The following is a 24,149-nucleotide window of genomic DNA, read 5'->3' on the forward strand; positions in this document are numbered from 1 at the left end:
AAGGTGAATAGAGTGGGGCTTACTTTAGTTTCTGTTTCTGAAGCATGCGCAGGCACTGAGAGCAATGATGACCAGAACACCAATAACAGCAGCAGCGATCCAGGACTTATTTCCGTAATCCTGCAGATCATCTGATTTTTCAGAAATTAAGAAATAAAAGAGACAATTGATATAGTTTGAACATTCTATAAGTATGAAACAACCAAATATATTTTGCTATTTAGTGAAAATAATTGACTTCTTGTATCATGAAACTTAAAAGGTTTAGAAGTCGAGTGGCTGCTCGCGCATACAGTAAAATGGCTAATTCATTGTTTCATCTCTCTGGTCTCTGAAATATTTCCACATCATTCCTTTGTAGTGAAAATAAACCATCTTGCAAAACAACTCGACCTTTTTCTTATTTCCACACCACGTAATATTGCATTATCTGACATTACCACTGAGAACAGACTCTATGCATTATTGCGTGATTGCTAAATATCTCACTCTCCTCCTTTCAATCTGTGTCCATCAGATCATGTCCCTTCCACCCTTTACCAGGGGTGTCATGATCTCAGACGGTATTCTTCATCACAAGATGCCTACTGGAACAGGTTTATTTGTGTTGCATTACAGGAAGATAACTGAACAAGCTAAAAAATTGCTGTTCGTACTTTAGCATGAAAAGTTTGGGTTCAGTAGCAACGTTGCCATATTCTAGGATTGAAACCAAAGTCCTAAATGACCCAGCATGTTTAGCAATTGGATGAAGAAATGACAGAATGGAAATGGAAGGTAATGACCATTTTGTTATCAATTAAATAGTTTAGAATGGTGGCCCACGATACCAAAACTATATATTAAACTCTTCTGTCATGTTACTCATTCCATAGAATTTTCCAAAAATGTGCATCAGCAGACCACACCAACAACTCTGTACTCAGTGTGGTTTTAACGCCCAGGAGTTTTCAGTCTCGAGAGCAGTGAGCTTTCAAAGTGACAAGGTTTCTCGTTCTATCATTCTTCCCAACACTAAATCCTGAGCACAACACACAGTAAAAAAAAAAGAAAAATATAGTCTTTCGAGTAAACATTTGAACCGTGTGGAACAATCCCACCAATTTTGTGCCAACCAGCCTTTCAGAATTAATGTCAGTATGTTTATATAGGCATAGCAATACTTGTATTCCCCTAGATAAAATAATTTACTGAGGGTAGAAGAGTGTTTTATCATGGCTGGAGATAATATTCATTCATACTACATGGCTGTCTGTTGCGTTCTGGTTCTGGACAGACCAACCCAAAACACCACATTGCAAAGCAAATTATTCTCTTCCACGGGCGAAGCAGAACCCGTCTGGCTCTGGAATCTGCCTAGATGGGGATACAATTTACAGAAGCCAGTTCAACTGCCAGTCGATCTCCAGAAACTGGAGATCTTGGCGCAAATCCACAGTGTAATTTGAGAGAACGTGGAAAAGCCATAAGGATATTTTCGAGGTGTTAACCCACGCACTTGTGAAGCCGGCGCCTCCAGCTGCAGTGGCCTCAAAAATTTATGTGGAGTTCAGCACAGGAATGCAAGGTCGCCTTCAACAAGAAATTACCCTATTTATGATAGTTTAAAAATACTGATCTTGTTTTAGCTATAAATTGTCAAGTGCTATTTCTATCACTTGGGGACACATCACACTGTTAATGCAACACCAGCCAAAAATTATTACCATGTTCTAGCCTTAAAGGATGTAATAGCCTAGGAACATGTATGGAGCATAAAATTTATGTCTCTACCGTTTAAGACTAACGACTTTGGCAATCGAGTTCAAGGCAACACAGAACATGTTTTCGCATTATCCCCATGACCCATCAACTTCAACTATAATGCAGACGAATCACTTGGCACTCCAAGCCAATTTCACAGGTAGACAATCAGTTAAGCTATTTTATGTGCATGCGTTCGGTAGCCGGGATCATGTAGAAAAGGAAATGGAAATATATGAATACGGCCTCATCGGGAGCACTGTGTACAATCCTGGTCGAAACACTATTGGGAGTATTGTACTGGAGTGGTTACAGCAGATAGCCATCAGCAAGACCTTACAGTCCCGAGAAGAGACTGGACATGATATATCGCACAACACACTGGAGGAACTCAGCAGGTCGGGCAACATCCGTGGAAACGAGCAGTCAACATTTTGGGCCAAGACCCTTTGTCAGGACTGAAGAGGGAGGGAGCAGGAGCCATTTAAAGAGGGTGGGAAGGAGAAGGTTGGTGAGTGTCAGGTTAAAAACTAATCAGAGGAACGATCAAGGGATGGGGGAAGGTTGGCAGGGAAGGGATAGATAGGAAAGGTGAAGAAGGAATGTAAGGTGAAAACACTGTAGTAGAAGAAGGCAGAATCATGAGAGAAGTGATAGGCAGCTAGAAGAGGAGGCAGAGTGTATCCGGAATGGTTACTACATGGACGACTACATTGGTGCTGCTTCCTGCACCCATGCTGAGCTCGTCAATTTCATCGACTTTGCCTTTAACTTCCACCCAGCCCTCAAATTCACGTGGTCCACCTCGAATACTTAGCTTCCCTTTCTTGATCTCTCAGTCTCTATCTCTGGAGACAGACTGTCCACTAATGTCTTCTATAAACCCACTAACTCATAACTACCTCGACTATACCTCTTCCCACCCTGACAAATGCAAAAATGCTATTCCCTATTCCCAGTTCCTCTGTCTCTGTCATGAGTTTGGAAAATATTAGTAAAACGTCATCTGCTCCCAGGATGAGGCCTTCCATTCAAGGACTTCTCAAATGTCCTCTTTCTTTAAGAATCGTGGTTTCCTTTCTGCCATCATCAATGATGCCCTCATTCACATCTTCTCCATTTCCCGCACTTCAGCCCTTACCCCAACCTCCTGTCACCACAACAGGGACCGAGTTCCCCTTGTCCTCACCTACCACCCCACTAGCCTACGATCCAGCATATTATTCTCCGCAACTTCTACCACCTTAAATAGGACCCCACCACTAAGCACATCGTTCCCTCTCTACCTCTCTCCGCTTTCTGCAGGGACCATTCCCTCCACGACTTCCTGGTCCACACGTCCCTCTCCACAGATCTCCCACCTGGCAAATATCCCTGCATACATAATTGCTACACCTGTTCCTACACCTCCTCTCTGACCACCATACAGGGCCCCAAACAGTCCTTCCAGGTGAGGCATTTGTGAGTCTGTTGGGGTCATCTATTGCATCTGGTGCTCCCTGTGCAGCCTCCTCTACATCGTTGATACCCAACGCAGATTGGGGGGCTGCTTCGTCAAACACTGCCGCTCCATCCTCCACAACAGACAGGATCTCCCGGTTGCCACCCACTTCAACTCTGCTTCATATTCCCATTCGGATAGGTCTATACATGGCCTCCTCTATTGGCATGATGAGGCCAAACTCAGGTTGGAGGAGCAGCAATTCATATACCGTCTGAGTAGCCTCCAGCCCTTTGGCATGAACATTGAATTCTCCAACTTCCAGTAATTCCCTCCATCTCCCTTCCCGCATCCCATTTCACTCTGCCTCCTCATCCAGCTGCCTATCACCTCTCTCACAATTCTGCCTTCTTCTACTACACAGTGTTTTCACCTTGCATTCCTTCTTCACCTTTCTTGCCTATCCTCTCCCCCACCCCTTGATCTTTCCCTCTGATTGTTTTTTAACCTGACACCCACCAGCCTTCTCCTTCTCACCCTGTCCCCCACCTTCTTTATAGGGCCCCTGCTCCCTCCCTCTTCAGTACTCATGAAGCGTCTCGGCCCAAAACGTTGACTGCTCGTTTCCACGGATGCTGACAACCTACTGAGTTCCTCCAACGTGTTGTACGTGTTGCTTTGACCATAGCATCTGCATCACTTTGTATGATGACATATTGTGTTGCTTGTGGGGTGCTCGAACTTCCCCCCATATCGGTAAAAGCGTGCTGGTTGAATGGTGTCAACGTATAAAGAAATTGAATGGAATGCAGGAAGGGTGAGATGGATTTAACGTAGTATTGGTTGAAAGGAGTTGATTATTGTATGTCGTGACACCTTCGTTATGATTGGCAGCAGGCAAAGTTTAAAGAATGTAGTGTGGGGAGTCTATTTTATCCAGTATTATACATAAAATGGTACAGCATGGAAGCAGGTTCATCACAACACCATGTCCCTGACGACTATCAACAAACAACCTACGTATTCTATAATCTAGCATTCAATTGTAGCCTTCTATCTATGACATTACAAGTGATTGCGTGAATACCTCCAGAAAGTGGTTGGAGTATAGTTTTTCTTCCATCGACTCATGCAGTGAGACACAGATTTTAAATAATGTCTACATGAAAAAAAAAACTCAAGTTGTCTTGTTTCTATCTCTTGTCGTAAACACATTCTCACGATTATTCAGATCTCTGCTAAAAGAAGCGATTACCTTTTCTTGGTCCATCAGGAGCCGTTAGTGATTTTGTCTACGTCTGTTAATTGCCCCACCGCGTTTTCAACTCCAAGGAACAAACTGCTATCATATCCAGTCTCTCTTAGGAGCTGAAACGTTTCATCGAATGCAACATGATGATGGCCATATTCTGGTACCACTTCAACATAATTCTCCCGATAGATTTGTGACCAGGACTGCACACAGTGCACCCGATGTGACCCCATTAATAAATGCGTCTTCTCTTATGTATCAAGTGCCTTCTTAACCATGTTGTCTACCTGATATATTGGCTTGGAAATGTACACGAATGCCATCTAAACCCCGTAGTCACTGGAACCACAAATATTCATTGTACGCCATCGAGTTGTTATGGCACTGACAAATGCTAGGTGTCAATTACATCTGTGACAGCAACTGTATCATATTCTGAGATTATAATCTGCCCAATTCATCATGGGCACCTCACTTTTTACCATCGGTAGTTTTTCCAGGAGGCACTGCCTCAAGAAGGCAACATCATTCATCAAATATCCCCACCATCCAGACCATTCCATCTTCTAGTAGATACAAACCGGGAAAATGAAAGAAGCCTGAAGTTCCACACAGGTAGGCTCAAGAACTGTTACTTTTCTTCAGGAATTTGGTTGTGGAAACATCGAAAAAACCTTAATCACTGCAGCTTATAACACTGTGACCACATTGCACCAAAATAGTTATATTTTTGCATTAATGTGTTTGCTTCTAAAATATGCATACCATAACTTAGGTTTAATTTGTTACTATGAATGCTGCTTACATGATTCTTTATTCCTGTGACGCCTTCACAAATTTTGATTTGAAACTACACATACTTGTACTTATGCATTGAAACTCTCCATTAATTTGTTCTAACTGATGTCCAGGTAGACCCAGTACTTCTTTCTTATTCATGCCCAACAGAATTTATATCTGCACAATTTGACTCTGTTTTATCCTCCCGGTTTAGTCCCTTCTTACTTACATACGGGACACACCACACACTTTGGATCTTTTCAATAACATCAAGTTTCCTGTCCCAGATTGTCTCATTTTTAGCATTGATGTCCAGACCCTATACACTTCCATCCCCTATCAGCAGGGGCATAGAGCTCTTCGCTCCTTTCTAGACAACAGACACAACTTGTTCCCCTGAGCCACCACTCTTATCCATCTTGTAGAACTGGTCTTCACTCTCAATAATTTCTCCTTCAGACCCTTCCACTTCTTTCAAACAAAAGGTATAGCCAAAGCCACTTCCATGGGTCCCAGCTTTTTTTTTTTTTTTGTCAGCCACAGTCTCACTCCCCAACTTTTCCTACGCTACTTCGATGACCTCATTAGTGCTGCTTCCTGCACCCATGCTCTCGTCGAACTCATCTGCATCTCATCCTGTTTTCCTCAAATTTCCACCCTGCCCTCAAATTTAACTAGTCCACTTCCGAGACCTCCCTTCTCTCTCTCGAGCTCTCTATTTCTGGAGATAGATTATCTACTGATATCTTTGAAGAACCCACTGATTCTACCTGGACCATACATCTTCATACTCTGTTACATGTAAAAATGCCATTGCCTTCTCTCAGTTCCTCGGTCTCTGTCGCATCTGCTCTCAGGATGTGGCTTTCGATTCCAAAACTGAAGAAATGTCCTCCTTCTGCAAAGAAAGTGGCTTGCATTCCTCCACAATTAACGCTGCCCTCACTCGCATCTCATCCATTTTGCACCCGTCTGCACTCACCCCATTCTCCCGCCACCCACCAGGGAGAGGGTTCCTTTGTCCTCACCTATCACTCCACTAGCCTCCGCGTCCCGCATATAATTTTCCGTAACTTCCGCCATCTCCAACGGGATCCAGGGACATCTTTCCCTCACTACAACTTCCCGTTTCCCTCAGGGTTTCATTTCCTATATGACTCTTCCATTTGTCCCTCCTCACCGATCTCCCTCCTGGCACCTACACTTGTAAGTGGAACATGCCACACCTGCTGCTTTTCCTCCTCCCTCCCTACCATTCAGGACGAAACAGTCCTTCAACGTGAGGCGACACTTAACCTGTGTCTGTTGGGGTCATCTACTGCATTCAATACTACTGCTGTGCCTCCTATATATTGCTAATATATAGATTGAGAGACCACTCTGCGAGAAAATTCAGGATCTCCCAGTAGCCATCCATTTTGAATCGGGAGCAAGTTACATTTTGAATCGGGAGCAAGTTACAGCTTGTGATTCAGCTGGGAGCTCAGAGAATTCGACCGTGTAGGTAGGATTTAAGCCTACCTGGTCAATACCTGTGGAGGAGGGGGAACTGCGCAGGGGCGATTGACGTCAGCGTCGAGCGCGCACTTTAAAAGGCAGGACTTCTTTTCAGAGCGGGCAGCGGAGTCCGTGGAAGCAGAGTCCTGGGCTTTGGCTAAGTGGGAGTCCGTGGAAGCAGGGTCCTGGGCTTTGGCTAAGTGGGAGTCCGTGGAAGCAGAGTCCTGGGCTTTGGCTAAGTGGGAGTCCGTGGAAGCAGAGTCCTGGGTTTTGGCTAAGGGGGAGTCCGTGGAAGCAGAGTCCTGGGCTTTGGCTAAGGGGGAGTCCGTGGAAGCAGAGTCCTGGGCTTTGGTTAAGGGGGATTCGGCGTAAGGGGACTTCGGTAAGCTTGTGTGATTGCTCCCTGAGGGGAAGAAGGTAAGGTCGCTAGGTGCTTTTTAGACTTATTCTATTAATCCAGTTCAGGTATGGGGGAGACGGTCAGAGCAGTGGTGTGCTCCGTATGCAGTATGTGGGAAGTCAGGGTCAACACAGTTGTCCCTGATGACCACACCTGCAAAAGGTGCGTCCAGCTGCAGCTCCTATCAGCCCGAGTTAGGGAGTTGGAGCAGGAGCTGGATGAACTACGGATCATTCGGGAGGCAGAGGCAGAGATAGATAGGAGTTATCAGGAGGTAGTCACCCCAAAAAAACAAGAAATAAGCAGATGGGTGACAGTCCAGAGCGGCAGGGGGAGCAGGCAGAGAGAGCAGAGCACCCCTGCGGCCATTCCCATTAACAATAAGTATACCGTACTGGATACTGTTGATGGGGATGACCTACCAGGAATCAGTTGTAGGGGTCTTGCCTCTGGCACAGAGGTTGAACCCTCAACTAGAAAGGGGAGGAGGGAAGAGAAGAGAGAGATAGTTTTAGGGGACTCTATAGTTAGGGGGGCAGATAGGAGATTTTGTGGGGCAGATCGGGAGTCTCGGATGGTATGTTGCCTCCCTGGTGCCAGGGTCCGGGACATCTCAGATCGGGTGCAGGCTATTCTTGAGAGTGAGGGCATGAACCCAGATGTAGTGGTCCATGTAGGGACCAATGATGTAGGTAAGGTGAGTGAGGGGGTCCTGCGTAGAGAGTTCAGGGAGTTAGGAGTGAAGCTGAAAGGCAGGACCTCCAGTTTGACAATCTCGGGATTGCTACCTGTGCCACGTGCGAGTGAGGCGAAGAATAGAATGATTATGCACATTAATACGAGGCTGAGAGCATGGTGCAGGAAGGAAGGGTTCAGGTTTTTGGATAATTGGTCTTTGTTCCAGGGACATAGGGATCTGTTTCGAAGGGATGGTCTACATCTGAACCGGAGGGGTACTAACATTCTTGCAGGAGTATTTGCCAGTGCTGCTCGGGGGGGTTTAAACTAGATGTGCAGGGGGCAGGGATCCAGATCCAGAGGGTTGGTCAGAAGGTGCATGGGGTTAAATGTGTACAAGGTTTGGGTGATCTTGAGAAGGTCATCAAAATTCAGGGTGCAATTTGCCCGATGGAAGTTCAAGGAGCTGGGTTAGGTACAGTAGACAGTGTTTTAAGCAAAGAGAGGAGGAATGGGCTAAGAATTCTATACTTGAATGCGCGTAGTGCCAGAAATAAGACAGATGAGCTTGAAGCTCAGATGAAAATGGGGAACTACGATATTGTTGAGATAACGGAGACATGGCTGCAAGGGGATCAGGCCTGGGAATTGAGTGTACCAGGGTATACGTGCTACTGTAGAGACAGAAATATGGGAAGAGGGGGTGGGGTTGCCCTGTTGGTGAGGAATGAGATTCAGTCCTTAGCAAGAGGTGACTTGGGAACAGGGGAAGTAGAGTCTGTGTGGATTGAGCTGAGGAACAGTAAGGGTAAAAAGACCCTAATGGGTGTTGTGTACAGGCCCCCAAACAGTAGCGTGGATATTGGGTACAAGTTGATTAGGGAGTTAACATTGGCATGTGCTAAAGGTAATGCAGTCGTTATGGGAGATTTCAACATGCAGGTGGACTGGGAGAATCAGGTAGGTGCTGGACCCCAGGATAGGGAGTTTGTGGAGTGTCTAAGGGATGTATTTTTGGAACAGCTTGTGCTTGAGCCAACCAGGAACGAGGCTATTTTGGACTTGGTGATGTGTAATGAACAGGAATTGATAAGTGATCTTGAAGTAAAGGAGCCATTAGGAAGTAGTGATCATAACATGATAAGTTTTTATCTACAATTTGAGAGGGATGGGGACAGATCAGAGGTGTCAGTGTTGCAATTAAATAAAGGAGACTACGGAGCCATGAGGGATGAGCTGGCCAAAGTTAAATGGGCGGATGCCCTGGCAGGAAAGACAGTGGATCAGCAGTGGCAGATATTCTTGGACATAATACAAAAGATGCAAATGCAGTTCATTCCAATGAGAAGGAAGGATTCAAAGAGGGGGAAGGGGCCATAGTGGTTGACAAAGGAAGTCAGAGATTATATAGCATTAAAGAAAAAGAAGTATGACAGGGCTAAGATGAGTGGGAATACAGATGATTGGGAAAGTTTTAAGGAACAGCAGATCTTAACTAAAAAAGCAATACGGAGAGAAAAAATCAGGTATGAGCTCAGTCTAGCCAGGAATATAAAAGGGGATAGCAAAAGCTTTATTAGCTATGTGAAGAGAAAGAAGATAGTTAAGAACAATGTTGGCCCCTTGAAGAATGAATTGGGAGAAATTGTTATGGGAAACAGGGAAATGGCAACAGAATTTAATGCATACTTTAGATCTGTTTTCACCAGGGAGGACACAAGCAATCTCCCAGATGTATGGATGGGCCAGGGTCATAAGATATCAGAGGAATTGAGACAGATTGACATTAGGAAAGAAACTGTGATGAGTAGACTGGTAGGACTGAAGGCTAATAAATCCCCAGGTCCAGATGGTCTGCATCCGAGGGTTCTAAAAGAGGTAGCTCAGGAAATTGCGGATGCATTGGTAATCATTTTCCAATGTTCCTTAGATTCAGGATCAGTTCCTGAAGATTGGAGAGTGGCTAATGTTGTCCCACTTTTCAAGAAGGGAGGGAAGGAGAAAACGGAGAACTATCGCCCTGTTAGCCTAACGTCAGTCGTGGGGAAGATGCTTGAGTCCATTATTAAGGACGAAATAGTGGCACATCTAGATGGTAGAAATGGGATTAGGCCGAGCCAGCATGGATTTACCAAGGGCAAATCATGCTTGACTAATCTGTTGGAGTTTTTTGAGGGTGTAACAAGGATGTTAGACGAGGGTAAGCCAGTAGATGTTGTGTACCTAGATTTTCAGAAGGCATTCGATAAGGTGCCACATAGGAGATTGGTGAGTAAAATCAGAGCTCATGGCATTGGGGGCAGGGTTTCAACATGGATAGAAAACTGGTTGGCAGATAGAAAGCAAAGGGTAGCAGTGAATGGGTGTTTCTCAGACTGGCTGGAGGTGACTAGTGGGGTTCCACAGGGCTCTGTATTGGGACCACAGCTCTTTACGATTTATGTCAATGATTTAGATGAGGGCATTGAAAACTATATCAGCAAGTTTGCTGACGATACTAAACTGGGTGGCAGTGTGACATGCGAAGAGGACGTTAGGAGAATACAGGGAGACTTGGATAGGCTGAGTGAGTGGGCAGATACTTGGCAGATGTCATTCAATGTGAATAAATGTGAAGTTATCCACTTTGGAAGCTGGAACAAGAGGGCAGAGTATTGTCTGAACGGTGTCGAGTTAGGTAAGGGAGAAATGCAAAGAGACCTAGGAGTCCTAGTTCACCAGTCAATGAAGGTGAATGAGAAAGTGCAACAGGCAGTGAAGAGGGCAAATGGAATGTTGGCCTTTGTTACAAGGGGAATTGAATACAAGAGCAAGGATGTTCTTTTGCATTTATATAGGGCCCTGGTGAGACCACACCTGGAATATTGTGTACAGTTTTGGTCTCCAGGTTTAAGGAAGGACATTCTGGCAATTGAGGAAGTGCAGCGTAGATTCACTAGGTTGATTCCTGGGATAGCGGGGCTGTCTTACGCAGAGAGATTGGAGAGATTGGGCTTGTACACGCTGGAATTGAGGAGATTGAGAGGGGATCTGATTGAAACGTTTAAGATAATTAAAGGATTTGATAGGATTGAGTCAGGAAATATGTTCCAGATGTTGGGAGAGTCCAGTACCAGAGGGCATGGATTGAGAATAAGAGGTCAATTATTTAAAACAGAGTTGAGGAAAAGCTTCTTCTCCCAGAGAGTTGTGGAGGTGTGGAATGCACTGCCTCGGAAGACGGTGGAGGCCAATTCTCTGGATGCTTTCAAGAAGGAGCTGGATAGATATCTGATGGATAGGGGAATCAAGGGATATGGGGGCAAGGCAGGGACTGGGTATTGATAGTGAATGATCAGCCATGATCTCAGAATGGCGGTGCAGACTCGAGGGGCCGAATGGTCTACTTCTGCACCTATTGTCTATTGTCTATTGTCTATTTCAATTCCTCTACCCATTCCCATACCGTAGTGTCAGTTCATGGTCCCCTCTCCTGCCGCGATGAGGGCACATTCAGGTTGGAGGGGCAACACCTTGTATTCTGTCTGGGTAACCTCCTACATGATGGCATGAACATTTATATCTCGATCTTTCTGTAACTGCCAACGCCATCTGCTTCACCACTCTCCATTTCCATTTCCTCACTCAATTTACCTCTGGACCTGCCCATTACCTCTTTCTGATGCTTCTCCCCTTCTCTCTCTTCTATGGTCTTTTACCCTCTCCTATCAGATCGCCCGTTCTTCTGCATTTATTTCTTTAACTAATCAACTTCTAACATCTTTACCCCTTCCCCTCTCACGGTTTCACCGATGACCTTGCACCTCTTCCTCCCATTCTCCCTCCCCCCAACCCATCGCTCACTCCGACCTCGTCTTTATTTTTCCCAGGCCTGGTGAGGGGTCTGGGCCCGAAACGTTGGCTGTACTGTTGGTTGTTAGATGCTACCTGACCTGCTGATTTCCTCCACCATTTTGTGCGTGAATACCTTGATATAGGACTTGAGATGCAATACAGTAAATGAAATCTAGTCTTATCTTATTCCGCCGTACCTTGCCAACATGTGCATTTTCTGCATATATTGAACTCAGTTCACAATTTTCAGAACATTTTCCATTTACCTCTCAAGGAAACTAGTACCGATGTCCATTTCCTGAGTCCGGTTTTGCTGTTAAAAGCCTCGCAAGTATAATTTCCTGTTTTATTTTGGTGAAGGTTGAGGATCACCATTTGCTCTTCGTAGTGTTTTAGCGAGTTTCCGTTGAGTAGCCACTGAAATGCCGAAGATGGAAAGGACGATGCATTGCACGTTAGTGTCACGTTTGAGCCACTCTCAGATGCTGAATCGGGACTAACTAATAGCTGGAGATCATCTGGTCCGTCTGCAACAGGTCAACATATTAATAAGTTAGCGGACTCAGAAGAAAATGAGTCCAGTTTGCAAGGAACTGAGAAATTTAAATGCTATTCTATCGACTGGAAATAGATTTGATGATATTGCGCCCACCGAAATAACTCACGTTTCAATCAGGACAAAATATTTCAACATAACACGGTATCATATGCCTCATATAATTGCGACACAGAAGGATGTAGTTGGGTCTATTATGTTCGTGCTTGTTTTAAGATTATCTTTCGATTAATTGCAGCTCATTCTCACCTAATGGTGCAAAGGGACGCCTTTCTATCGAGCCACTCTAGGTTTCCTATAACATTCCAAAACAGATTATATTCCACCGCCCCCCCCAGCATCAGTTGAACTAAGTAAACACCCCGATCCTTAAAAATAAAGCGTAAAACAACAACGCAGTTTAAACATATCTAATTAATCAGTTCACAATTAATTGAAAGGTACTCTATGTTTTCAGCAACAAACGAGTCATCTGATGTCTATACTACTAATTTGCCCAACATTGGATTACCCGTATCGTTGCCAGCAGAGTCCACAACAATCAGAGACCCGTGCAGTGACCGGGAATTCTTTATTCTTGCAGAAAATCTTTAAAACTCAGCTATAGATGCTAGCAAAACCCGACTGCAAAATAAGGAGGATTGTGCAAGGAACTAGCAACCTCTACCTTTAAAAACTCGGGTACTACGGTAACGCTGACTGAGGCTCCAAATGCGTCATCCCTCGGATAGTAAGGATCCTGGCCTAGGCGACGTATGAATACGTGTGAAGCGGAAACGACAGGGCTGATCAACCTTCGGCCCAGGACAGGGAGTCTCCGGGAGCTGCCTTTGATGGCCGAAGCCCCAGTACGTTTTAACCCGTTAAAAAGAAAAGGAATATTTCCTTCTATGAAATGCACAATGTAAAATAATTTCTCTATGAAGGACAAATATGTGGCAATTTGTTGACAGGGAGAAATAGCAGCAGAAATTAATGAGCGCGTAGGTACTTGTTAAGGACAGAATGTCATGCTGAGATCTCACATTAAAGGGCCTAATCGAACAGAAGAGCATCAGCTGGTACCCGGAAGTCATAGATTTCGGCAGATAACGGCCGTGTAACATGGGAAAGAGTGGCATGAATTGACCACAATGTCATGATCGAGAGGGCACATTGCGGCTGTACAATGCGCATTTTGCAACGCCGGACTGTGTACAGTAATTATCGTACGACAATTCAAGCGATGCATGTGAAACGAACGGTTATGCGTCTGAGAGAGAGAGGGAAAAGCACCTGTAAACATCAACCCACCAATGGGGAAAAGCTTGGAACAGAAAATTTGTGTTATGTCGTTTATAAGTTTTCATTATCGCAGAATACCTGAGGACGCTTTGCAGTTAATTTAGAATTGATTTTTATTGGTCCAGGATAGGAAGACTTGTTTCGTGACCATGGCCGTGATGTTACGAACCCTACAGTCAATATGTTGCAGGCGCCTTTCAATGAGCCACAAATGCTTGCTCCGAACACCAGAAAGATCGTTCAGAGTGGCTTCAATAGAAATGAAAACCGCGCCCAACAAGTCCGTTCGTTGTTTAGCACTGCGACCTCGTTTACCCTTGGAACAGGGTGAACCACAATAAGAGCAGAACATACAACTCTAATAGCCGATTATTCGGAACTTACAATAAACTACCAGCTGGAACAGTTTGCTCTGTTTCCAATCGTGCAGACCCTTCGCCTCACAGGAGTAGTTCCCCGCGTCTTTTCTCTTCAATTCTCTTATCGTTAAGGTTCTGTTTCTCTCTGAAAGCCTTGCGTTCTCGGTTTCTGGGACAGCGTGCTCGTTCTTGCTCCATCGAATGGAAACTGGTTGACCAGACACGTCACAGGTGAGGGTCACGTTTGAGTTGTACTCAATTGGTTCCTCGGAACTAGATGTGATTTGGGGTACGGAAATGCCTTGGGAAAGAAACAGAAAACCAAATCAGAATTTTAGCGAATTTGATGAAGCTATCGAGTTAACTTTGCTGTGAATATACGGAGCGACGAACGGTGACGCGTTAGATACACAAGACTACAGATGATGGACGCTTGAGCAAATAATCAATCTGACACAAGGACTCAGCGTCTTGGGTGAAAAGGAAATGTCCACGTTTCCCATCGGGACTGACCAGTGTTGATATTTAACATAGAAACATAGAAAACCTATAGCCCACAATGCTGTGCCGAACATGCACTTACTTTAGAATTTACTTAATGTTACCCATAGCCCTCTATTATTCTAAGACATATTTACATATTTTGTAGAAAAATTTAATCGAAGTGAGAATAGATTTCCACAGAACATAAGCAATATGAGAAAGGATAGTACTGTTGTCACCTTGAGTTTTGGCAGTTGAGACCTGGTTATCTACTCTTTGTAACTACTCTCCTGCCACTTCCATGCTCCAAGATGTTGACTTTAATATATTCAGTGACTCGGCTGTTCCCTTCACTTCTGGCAGTGAAAATGACAAAGAGTCACCAAAGAGAGAGAGGGGGAATAAACTTTTCTCATAGCGTGCAGGGCGTCTGGCCACCTCGTGTCAATTTTGGCCCACATCCTTCTAAGCCTTGCAACTTCATCTAGCTATCCAACTGCTTTTGAAACGATAGTATATTAAAAATGCCTTAACCACTTTTTCTTACGGTGCATACCATATATTCCCTACCCACTCTGTGAGAAAAATTAGCTCTTCTGGAAACTTTTAAATCTTTGTCCTCGCATATTGAGTCTTTGCCCCTATTTTTGGCCTAATTTGCCCTTGGAAAAGCCTGTTACTATGCGTCTTACCTAATCCTTTCATAATTCTAATGGCTTATCTGACGTAGTGTCGTATTTTTCTACATTCTAAAGAACAAAGACCCAACCTGGCTAGCCAGTCCCTCTAAATCAAATCCTCTAGGTCTCGTAACTTTACTATAAATCTTTGTTGTAGTCTTTCCAATTTAAGCACCTCCTTCCTATAATAGTGTGACCTGTTATATCGTTGCTCATGGCAACTGTACCTTAATTCTACAGATCCCGATCTGGCAACGATGAAGGGAAGAAGCGGTGGGGTCGGCAGGTGGAAATCACCATAAGAGCGATGTCACCATCGTGAAATGTAGTGATATCAACAAATAACGTTAGCGCTATTTTGGTGACAATATAATTCAAGAAATAATTAAAACTAAAACACAATACTTAGACCTGTATATACTCAGAAAGCCATGGCTCCAAAAATAGTATACACGAAACTTTAAAGCCAACAAAAAAATGGAAACGGATTCCACGTCATTCACTAATGGGGCGCTTTATGTTTGAGTATAAACCTTCATTCCCTTGTATTCAGCCATGTCTGCTATCACGATTACAGTCATTTAAAATCGAAGGACTTTCTAAATCATTTACTACTTTATGGCCATCACACACATTAAAAGAAACACTGATTTTAGCTGAAAGTTGCTCTTTAGAGCAGGGCAGTATTTTCCAGTGTTCCACCAGTCCGTTTCGACAGCTTTTTAATAGTTCTTTAGAATTGAACGGATCGCTTTTGTTTTGCTGTTGTTGATAAGTTATGTTGGAATTGGCCTGGTTAGTTGGGCTCCATGATGTTGGCTCGTGTTTTCCTGCAATTGCACCTCTGATAGATGTACTCAAAAGTGAGGAGGGCTTTGCCGTGATGGTCTGGGCTGTACTCTTTGCAAGCTTCTCTGTTCAAACAGATTGTTGTTTGCATAATAGGTTGTGATGCAACCAGTTAATATACTCTCCAGCGCACATCTATAGATGTTTCTCAAAGTTTTAGGTGTCAGACCAATTCTCCGCAAATTTCTAAGTAGAAGCACTGTTGTGCTTTCATTGACAGGTGAAGAGGAACGGCTTAATTGACATCAATGGGGATTGCTTTTTTTAACAAGGGATCATGGGAACGACGTGCTGGAGGATACTGTAGAGGATGGTAGAATTACAATGCAACGACAGAGAGAGAAAGGGTGTGTAGTGATATGCGCTAGACACAGAGAGTTTGGTCTTGTAAGCTGGAAGGGACTGTTTCTATAAAGTCAAACTCGAAGAATTCATGGACGTTTAGTGTAAGCTGCTCGCGTGGCACATTGCCTAATTCATTGCTAAAATGTAAAATATTAAAACAGTCTCCTCTGTCCAACGAAGCGTTTATTTGAGTGTAAATTTAACAAGTTCTCCTTCAGATCAGATCAGTAATTCTATCAAGCAGAACCTTATATCTAAAGGCACAAAAGCTAATTACTGAAGTTCACTTAGTAAGATTATCTTGCTCTTTTGTTTTCCGCTATTTGGAGACTGCACAGCCTGAAATGGTTGAAAATTCAAATGTATAAGATCCTCTTAGTTTAGCAGTAACATTCATTGCCAGCTGGAAACTTAGTCATAGAACTTGTTACCTAAACAAAGCAAAAATAAACAGCTGGAAATGCTCATGGCAACCGCAAGTACCTGGCAGACAACACTAGATTGGACAGAGGAGCCTAATTTCCCAAGCTGGATTTTAGCAAAGATTTTGGCAATGCGCCAGGAAATCGTTGCTCATATTCACAAACAAGGTACAGATGTAACTGAAAATAAGTGGAGAGAATGAGGCTGAGTATTGGCCAATATCATTGTACCAAACTTAGCTATGAGCTGTTCTGGGAATAAACTGCTTGGAATGCAACTATTTCTACACAAAACGAGAGAAAAGCATCTCTGCTTGGGAGGCAGAGACTTGTTCATGAGTACAGAGAACAAAAAGACAGAAAATCTGTAGGGGCCCAGATGAAATGGTTCACGCAAACACATGCAGGGCAATAAATACAACAGAAGATAAAGAAGGCGGTGAGCAATTCATGACATCCGGCTGGTGAGATTGGAAAATATTGGTAAAACGTCATCCAGAGAAAAGAGGGCAATTTTCTTCTGTGAACATATAGTCATATAGAACATAAAACTAATGGGCAATTCAGCACATCTTATTATATGACTTATTTTCTTGCCATCTATTTATTTTCCGGTGACGTTGCAACAAAGGCATACGTTCAGTTCTAATGTTTTATAGGCAGTACAACAGAGCAACAAACCTTTCAGTCCATGTTATCGAGCAGAACTGATTAAGCAAATAATTAAATTCTAAACTCAACTGATCACTTTTGCATGTGGATGTCCATTCCGTCCATTATCCTGGTAATTAACAGCTTCATAATACCTTTAAAACCTCGATGCTACCGCCTCCACCTCTACCTCTCACTACTGCCGATGTAAAAAATCTTGATGGGTTAAATTCCTTTTGAACTTGAGATCTTCAAGACCCTATGAGTGAACATAGTTTGTCTCCGTCTAACCATCTAGATGTAATGGTCAATAAAGTTCAGGAAAGTCTCTTTTTGATGAAAAAGCTAAAGAAATTAGGCATGTACCCACGCACCGTTATCTGTTTTTTGTTGATGTGCCATAGAGGTGATAATAAGAGGATGCACAACGGCTTGGTGTAGCAACTGCTCTGCACGTAAGAGGGGAAATAAACGCTGAAATCACCATGGAACTCAGCCCCCAGCGACACTGTCTATGATTTTCGCTGCCTCAGTAGTACAACCAAGTAAGCACCAAGCCTAGCCATTTCTCCTATCGTCCTTCCATTGTTCAGAAGATCAATAAAAATTGAAAACATTTACGAACAAGCTTAATGACACGTTGTACACAGCTACTCCATCACCATTAAATAGTTTTCCTTACGATAAGTTAGACACTTGACCTTATAAACCACATTGTATTGTTCTCCTGCAATTTACCTTTTCTGCAACTTTAATACTTCATTCTGCATTGTTATTGTTTCACCTTCTTCTACGTCAGTACCTTTTGTAATGATTTGATCCCTATGAACACTATGCAGGCAAAAGAAAAAAAAACTTTTCATTGTGTCAGGGTACATGCAACAATTCCTGGGCGGAGTGACTCCATGGGCTGGAAAGTCGGATTCTGTACTGTATCTCAAAGTCAGTAAAAAAGCTGGAAATTCATCATTCAAAGGACCAAATAGAAATAAACAAATAATGTTGTAAAGGAAGAGATCATACGTAAATAAATAGCTAGATTGATAGGCAGATAGATGAGACATTGAAGAACAAGCATGTTCAAAGGTTAAGAAAAAAATGTTGTCAGGGGAATTTTAGGTTCCCTAATACGAACCAGCAACTAGGGCATTCAACCAGTGTGCAGCAGGCGAAAATTGAGTAAATACAAACATAAGAAATAATAATAATAATAATAATAATAATAATAATAATAATAATAATAATAATACATTATTAATCAATAATTATCAAGGACATGAGATGAAGAGGCCTTAAACGTGAATCCATTGGTTGTGGGAACACTTCAGTGATGGGGCAAGTGAAACTGAGTGCAGTTATTCCCTTTGGGTCAAGAGTGGTTAGGGTTCAAGGAGTAGGAAACGTTAGGACTCCAATGAGTCTAAAGATGGATACGTCCCCAGTGCCCAATAGGATTAAATCCACGTTATTGAAGGGGGATTGGACGAGATTGCTGGAACCTTGACTTGTATCTCTTGACCTCTCTAGTCGTAGGTGGCCAAGAGGACCGGCCAACACTTAATGTTGTACTTCTATTGAAGAAGGGAACAAGGGAAAATACTGGAAACGATAGACTGGTGAGTCTCACATCAGTTGTGATACAACTGCTGGATAGAATGCATAGGGATAGGATATATTAGCTTTAAGAATCCCATGCCCTTATTAGGGATATTTAACATGGCTTTGTATGTGTCATTTCATGCCTTAACAACTTGAATGAAATTTTTGACAAGGTAACGAGAGAGATTGATGAAGGTGGAGCAATAGATGTTGCATACATGGATTCTAGTAAAGCATTTGAAAAAGATCGTAGGATGCACCTGGTCCGCAGCGAATTGGCTGCTTGGATTCAAAACTGGCTTGCACATCGAGAGATGTTTTGGTGGTCGAGGTCTGCATTGGTGATGCTGTTCAGGAGTCTTTGTTGGGACCTTTGTCGTTTGTGATGGCTATGAATGAACTGGATGAAAATGTAAATTGGTGTGTAGCAAGTTTGTGCATGATAATGAGATTGGTAGAGTCATAAGTAGTGCAGGATCCTGGCAAAGAATGTAGCGCGAGATAGTTCAGTTGCAAATATTGGCAGAAAAATCGAAGATGGAGTTTAAACCAGATACATGTGAAGTGTTGCACTTGGTGGGGCAAATGTAACGAGGCAGCATACTGTTATGGATAAGACCTTTAATAGTGTTGCAGAGAGATCTTGGAGTCAAAGTTAATTAAATAAATACATGCATCAACAAAACACGTTGAGCTGTAATGCACTGAGGAGCATGGCAGAGCAGAGGATTCTCAGAATACAAGAGTTATCTGTAATTCCTTGTGAGTGGCGTCACATGGAGATGATGTCATAAAAGAGCTTTTGGCACGTTTCAGTAATCAAAACAATGTTAAGAAAGTTGAAAGAGTGCAAAAAAAATTTTACAAAGTGTAGCCAGGATTTGAGGACCAGTTATAGGAAAATTTGAACAGATTAGGACTTTCTTCCCTAGAGCCCTGGAGAATGTGGAAATTATAATTATGAGATATGTAGCTACGGTAAAGATAAGCAGGCTTTTGGGTGAGAGAACAGATAGGAGAAAGGTGAAATATTTAAGGAAAACTTGAGGGGAGACGTCTTCTCTCAAAAAGCGCTGAGAGTATGGAAAAAGCTGGCTGCAGAAGTTGTAGATGCGGGTTCGATATCAGTACTTAAGAGAAATTTCGATAGATGCAAAGCTGGCCCGGAAAAGGGGGGCTATATTGCAGGTGCAGTTCGATGAGCTAGGCAGATCAATAGTTCAACACAGACTAGATCTGTCCAAGATCTCATTTCTGTGCTGTACTGTTCGACGACTGTGTCTCTGTGAAATGTATTGGGCAAGATTTTACACATTTAATCAATTGCTGTGGTAGTGCTGTTGCCGAATGCAATAAAGCAAAACACAGGAATTTTGTCAGGCACGTGAATGTGCAAGAAATGAAGGAACGTGCACATTTTATAGATAGGCTGATGGGATTAATTTTGATGGTATTTGATCACTAGTTTTACAGGTTCCATGCAGCATCTTTAGCTGAATAATCTATTGCTGCTGTTCTGATGTATGAGATATATGCTGCAGTATGCGCACACACTCACATAAACATCCACAAGCACACCATAGATACACTACACACACACACACACACACACACACACACACACACACACACACACACACACACACACACACACACACACACACACACACACACAATCGGGGTCTCTCTGGGATACACAAACATGTTACAGATTTGGGCTATGAATGAATCATGAAATACAAGCACCAAATACAACCTCTGACATATCATCAAGATACATGTCAAGAAAAAACACCAACTTAATCCTGCTTCCACAATGAGACTGCAAACGGCAAGTTCAATCTTTGAATATAAAACCGGACTTTTTAAAAGTGAGGACATTTTCTTCTCTGCATCACTTCTTTTAAGCCTCTGGCATCCTCTGTTCATATAAAAAATAATCCTTATATGATTTGACCATTTCTCTGTTTTGATAACCCTTCTAATTCCTGCTTATTTATCCCGACCTAGAACACAGAACATTGAACAGAGAAATCTACAGCAGTTTTCAGGCACTTTGGCCCACAATTTTGTGCCAACAATGTAACCTAATCTAGAAAATGCCTAGAATTTCACTACCGCATAGTCATCTATTTTATCTAAGATCCATGTACCTCTTTAAGCGTCTCTAAAAAGATCCTATTGTCCACCTCTATCTTAGTAGCTGGTGCTATTCCTGTTAGGAAATATTCCCATCTGATAAAATTTTCCATCAATGCTTCTATTGCCGATGTTTGGCATCATCATCTGTCCCCTCTCCAGTGTTTAAGAGAAATCTGGACAGATACAAAGATGGGTTGGATAATGAGGGTTATATTGCAGGTACAGTTCAAAGAGTTAGGCAGTCTAGGCAGACTAATCGTTCTGCACAGATTGATATGCCCAAGGACTCGTTTCTGTGCTGTACTGTTCGACGACTCTGTCTCTGTGAGAACCTTCATCAGTACCGAAGAGAAAAAAAAATTAAGAGTCCTGATGAAGGGTCTCGGCCCGAAACTCTTTTCGACTGTACTCTTTTCCAGAGATGCTAATTTGGCGGCTGAGTTCCTCCAGCAGATTGTGTGTGTTGCTAGCTGCTATTTTATTTATGATTTTTTTTGCACTGATCTCTGGTGGTGTTACTGTATTGTGTTTTTTTATCACATTCTGTCAACTGTAATTTTAGAGTCACAGTTCATGCAGTGTCACCCGTTTGTGAATCCTGACAAATGAATAATGCCGGTTAATACTTGATAGCTGAAGAGATAATTACTTACCGTTTGCAACTATTAGTTTTGTTGTCGTGACGTATATTTTAGTGATGTTATTATAAGCACGACAGGTGTAATTTCCGAAGTCATCTTTGGTCATATTGATAATAACAAGTTCCTGGGTTTTCTTTTCAAGTCTTTTTCCATTTAGCTGCCATTCAAATTCTGCGGGTGGAACTGATTCCGCAATACAGTTGAGCGTGAGATTTGATTCGACACTGTATGTTTCTTTGCTGTCTTCAGGCGTAATCTTAATTGAATCCGGTCCATCTAAAATAACGTAATGCAGTTACATTTAAGAAAGCATAGACTATTATAATGTTTTTGTACAGGAACAGGCCTTTCAGTCCACAAATATTATACTAAAATAAGTAAGCTAATGAAACCAAATTAAATTAAAACCTTCTGCCCGCACTTTGTCTATGTTTCTCAATCCTCTGCATATATATGCACCTACCCTGAACGTCCCTATTGTATCTTTGTACATCACCAGCCATGGCAGCGAATTCCAGGTACCTGAAGCGTACCAAAAAAACACGGCCTACACATCTCCTTAGAACTTTCCCTCTCACTTTCAGTGTTTGTGTGATTAAGCTGGTGCATATTGGATGCCTCTCATATAATATTATTCTTTTATCTGGTCTGACATCAGCCTCTGCCACTCTGGAGTAAATAATCCTCGTTGCCAAACCTCTACTCATGGCATATGCCCTCTCATTCAGGCAACACCCTTATAAGATGCCTTTTGAATTTCAAACAAATTTGCTGTTAAATACAGATTTTGGCATAAAGTTGGAACTGTGTAAATCAATATTGCAATTAAAACAATTCTAAAACGGGTTGAAAACACGCGGCCATTTTGATATTATTTTCATTATGCAAATGAATGTAAAACCACTTTGTCATGACTAGAAGTTCTTGGATATTTAGGAGTCTAACTCAATGTCAAAGTTACGTGTCAACCCCAGAAGTGCACCATCTGTGTTCCTTTTCATGATGAACATTTAATGCAGATTATTAGTGAATATGCATCAGGGAAAACATTGCCTTTGGGAGAATTTACTTTCTTTTGTTATTTCAAGGGACCTTCATGTTCTCAATGTTATACCATCCATCGATAGATGACATATCAAAAAGATGAACGTGCACCGATGTTGATACCCTGGCTGAGTTCGCTATAAAGCTCGATCTAAATTACATCCTGACCATGCAGTACAGAACAATTAGACTTCTACTAATGCAATGACACGAACTCTCAAATTCATGGATGTTCCACAAAGAAAGAATTCCTCTAACAGGTCAAATAGGGCTCCAAGATAGAAGGCAGCTGTGTACCCATTGCGTGTCTATAGGCAAAATATGACCAGAATGATAGTTCCATATGCCGGGTCGTGGATCAGTTATGAACAGATTTTGACTCTTGATACACTAACTTCCAGACTTCTCCTCTGGCCAATTATTGATCCTATCGCCTTTACTCCTCTAAATCTGTAATCATTTAACTTGAGGTTCTATCCCCTAGAGACAACGACCTCTGTTTCAAGAGACAGACCTTCGTGATTATCAGGCTAACGCATAAATTCGCACTCTGCTTTTCATGGCATACAGTATTGCAATAGAACATCGGTCTTTCCAACCAAGCCTTAATCGTTTGCGGGTCGAATAATGGTAGCAGAATGCGCCTGCTTCATCAGCATGTTGATCACACACACGAATATTTCAAAATAATAACCATATATTAGCTTGTACTTACAAGACACATTTACTGGAAAAGGTTCGCTTGTTTCATTGTTAACAACACCCCATGCCTGGCAGGAGTATGCACCGGAATATGATCTATCGATTGACTGTATAGTCAAATTCACGTTGTCAAGTGATATATTTATCAAGGCAATGCCGTCGGGCAGAATCCACTCAATGCGTTTCACGTCCCCGGTAACTTTGCAAGTCAACGTCACCGTGTCATTATGCTCGACAGGGTATAAAACATCCGTGATAATGAATGGCTTCGAGATTGGCTCTGGAAGATAAAAAAAAAGACAACCGTTGCTTTTCAACAGAAAATCTGCGGATGCTGGAAATTCAAGCAACACACACAAAATGCTGGAGGAACTCAGTAGGTCAGGCAACCTCTATGGAAAACAATGCAGTCGAAGTTTCGGGACGAGACCATTCCGCAGAATTGGAGAAAGAAACAGACGAGGAAAATATTTAAAAGGTGGGCCGTTGGGGGAAAGAATGAAACACAAGGTGATAGATCAAACCGGGAGTGTGAGTGGTGAAGTAAAGAGCTGAGAAATTGATTGGTGAAAGAGATACAGGGATGAAGAAGGGGATATATAACAAGAATGGACAGAATTCCATGGAAGGAAGTAAAGGGCAGATCAGCAGAGGGAGGCGAAGGGCAGACAAATAGATAAAATGAGAGAAAGAAAAGGGGATACCCAGTGATGATGGTGGGTGGGGGGGGGGGTATCATTAATGGATGTTAGAGAAATCGATGTCCA

General features: G+C 42.7%; 1 protein-coding gene across 2 annotated transcripts in view; it reads right to left on the reverse strand.

The window, feature by feature from the left end:
- Positions 1-24,149, reverse strand: part of LOC132393539 (carcinoembryonic antigen-related cell adhesion molecule 5-like) — a 43,386-nt gene that overhangs the window by 2,308 nt on the left and 16,929 nt on the right. For both annotated transcript variants that reach the window (XM_059968935.1, XM_059968924.1), the window contains exons 5-9: positions 23,396-23,662; positions 21,649-21,912; positions 13,850-14,125; positions 11,892-12,152; positions 24-131 (exon numbers count right to left, since the gene is read on the reverse strand). In XM_059968935.1, coding sequence (XP_059824918.1) covers positions 25-131; positions 11,892-12,152; positions 13,850-14,125; positions 21,649-21,912; positions 23,396-23,662 — 1,175 coding nt within the window. In that variant the 3' untranslated portion in view covers position 24. The remainder of the gene's footprint in view (positions 1-23; positions 132-11,891; positions 12,153-13,849; positions 14,126-21,648; positions 21,913-23,395; positions 23,663-24,149) is intronic.

The sequence above is a fragment of the Hypanus sabinus genome, chromosome 1, assembly GCF_030144855.1.
Source record: "Hypanus sabinus isolate sHypSab1 chromosome 1, sHypSab1.hap1, whole genome shotgun sequence".
Lineage (NCBI taxonomy): Eukaryota > Metazoa > Chordata > Chondrichthyes > Myliobatiformes > Dasyatidae > Hypanus > Hypanus sabinus.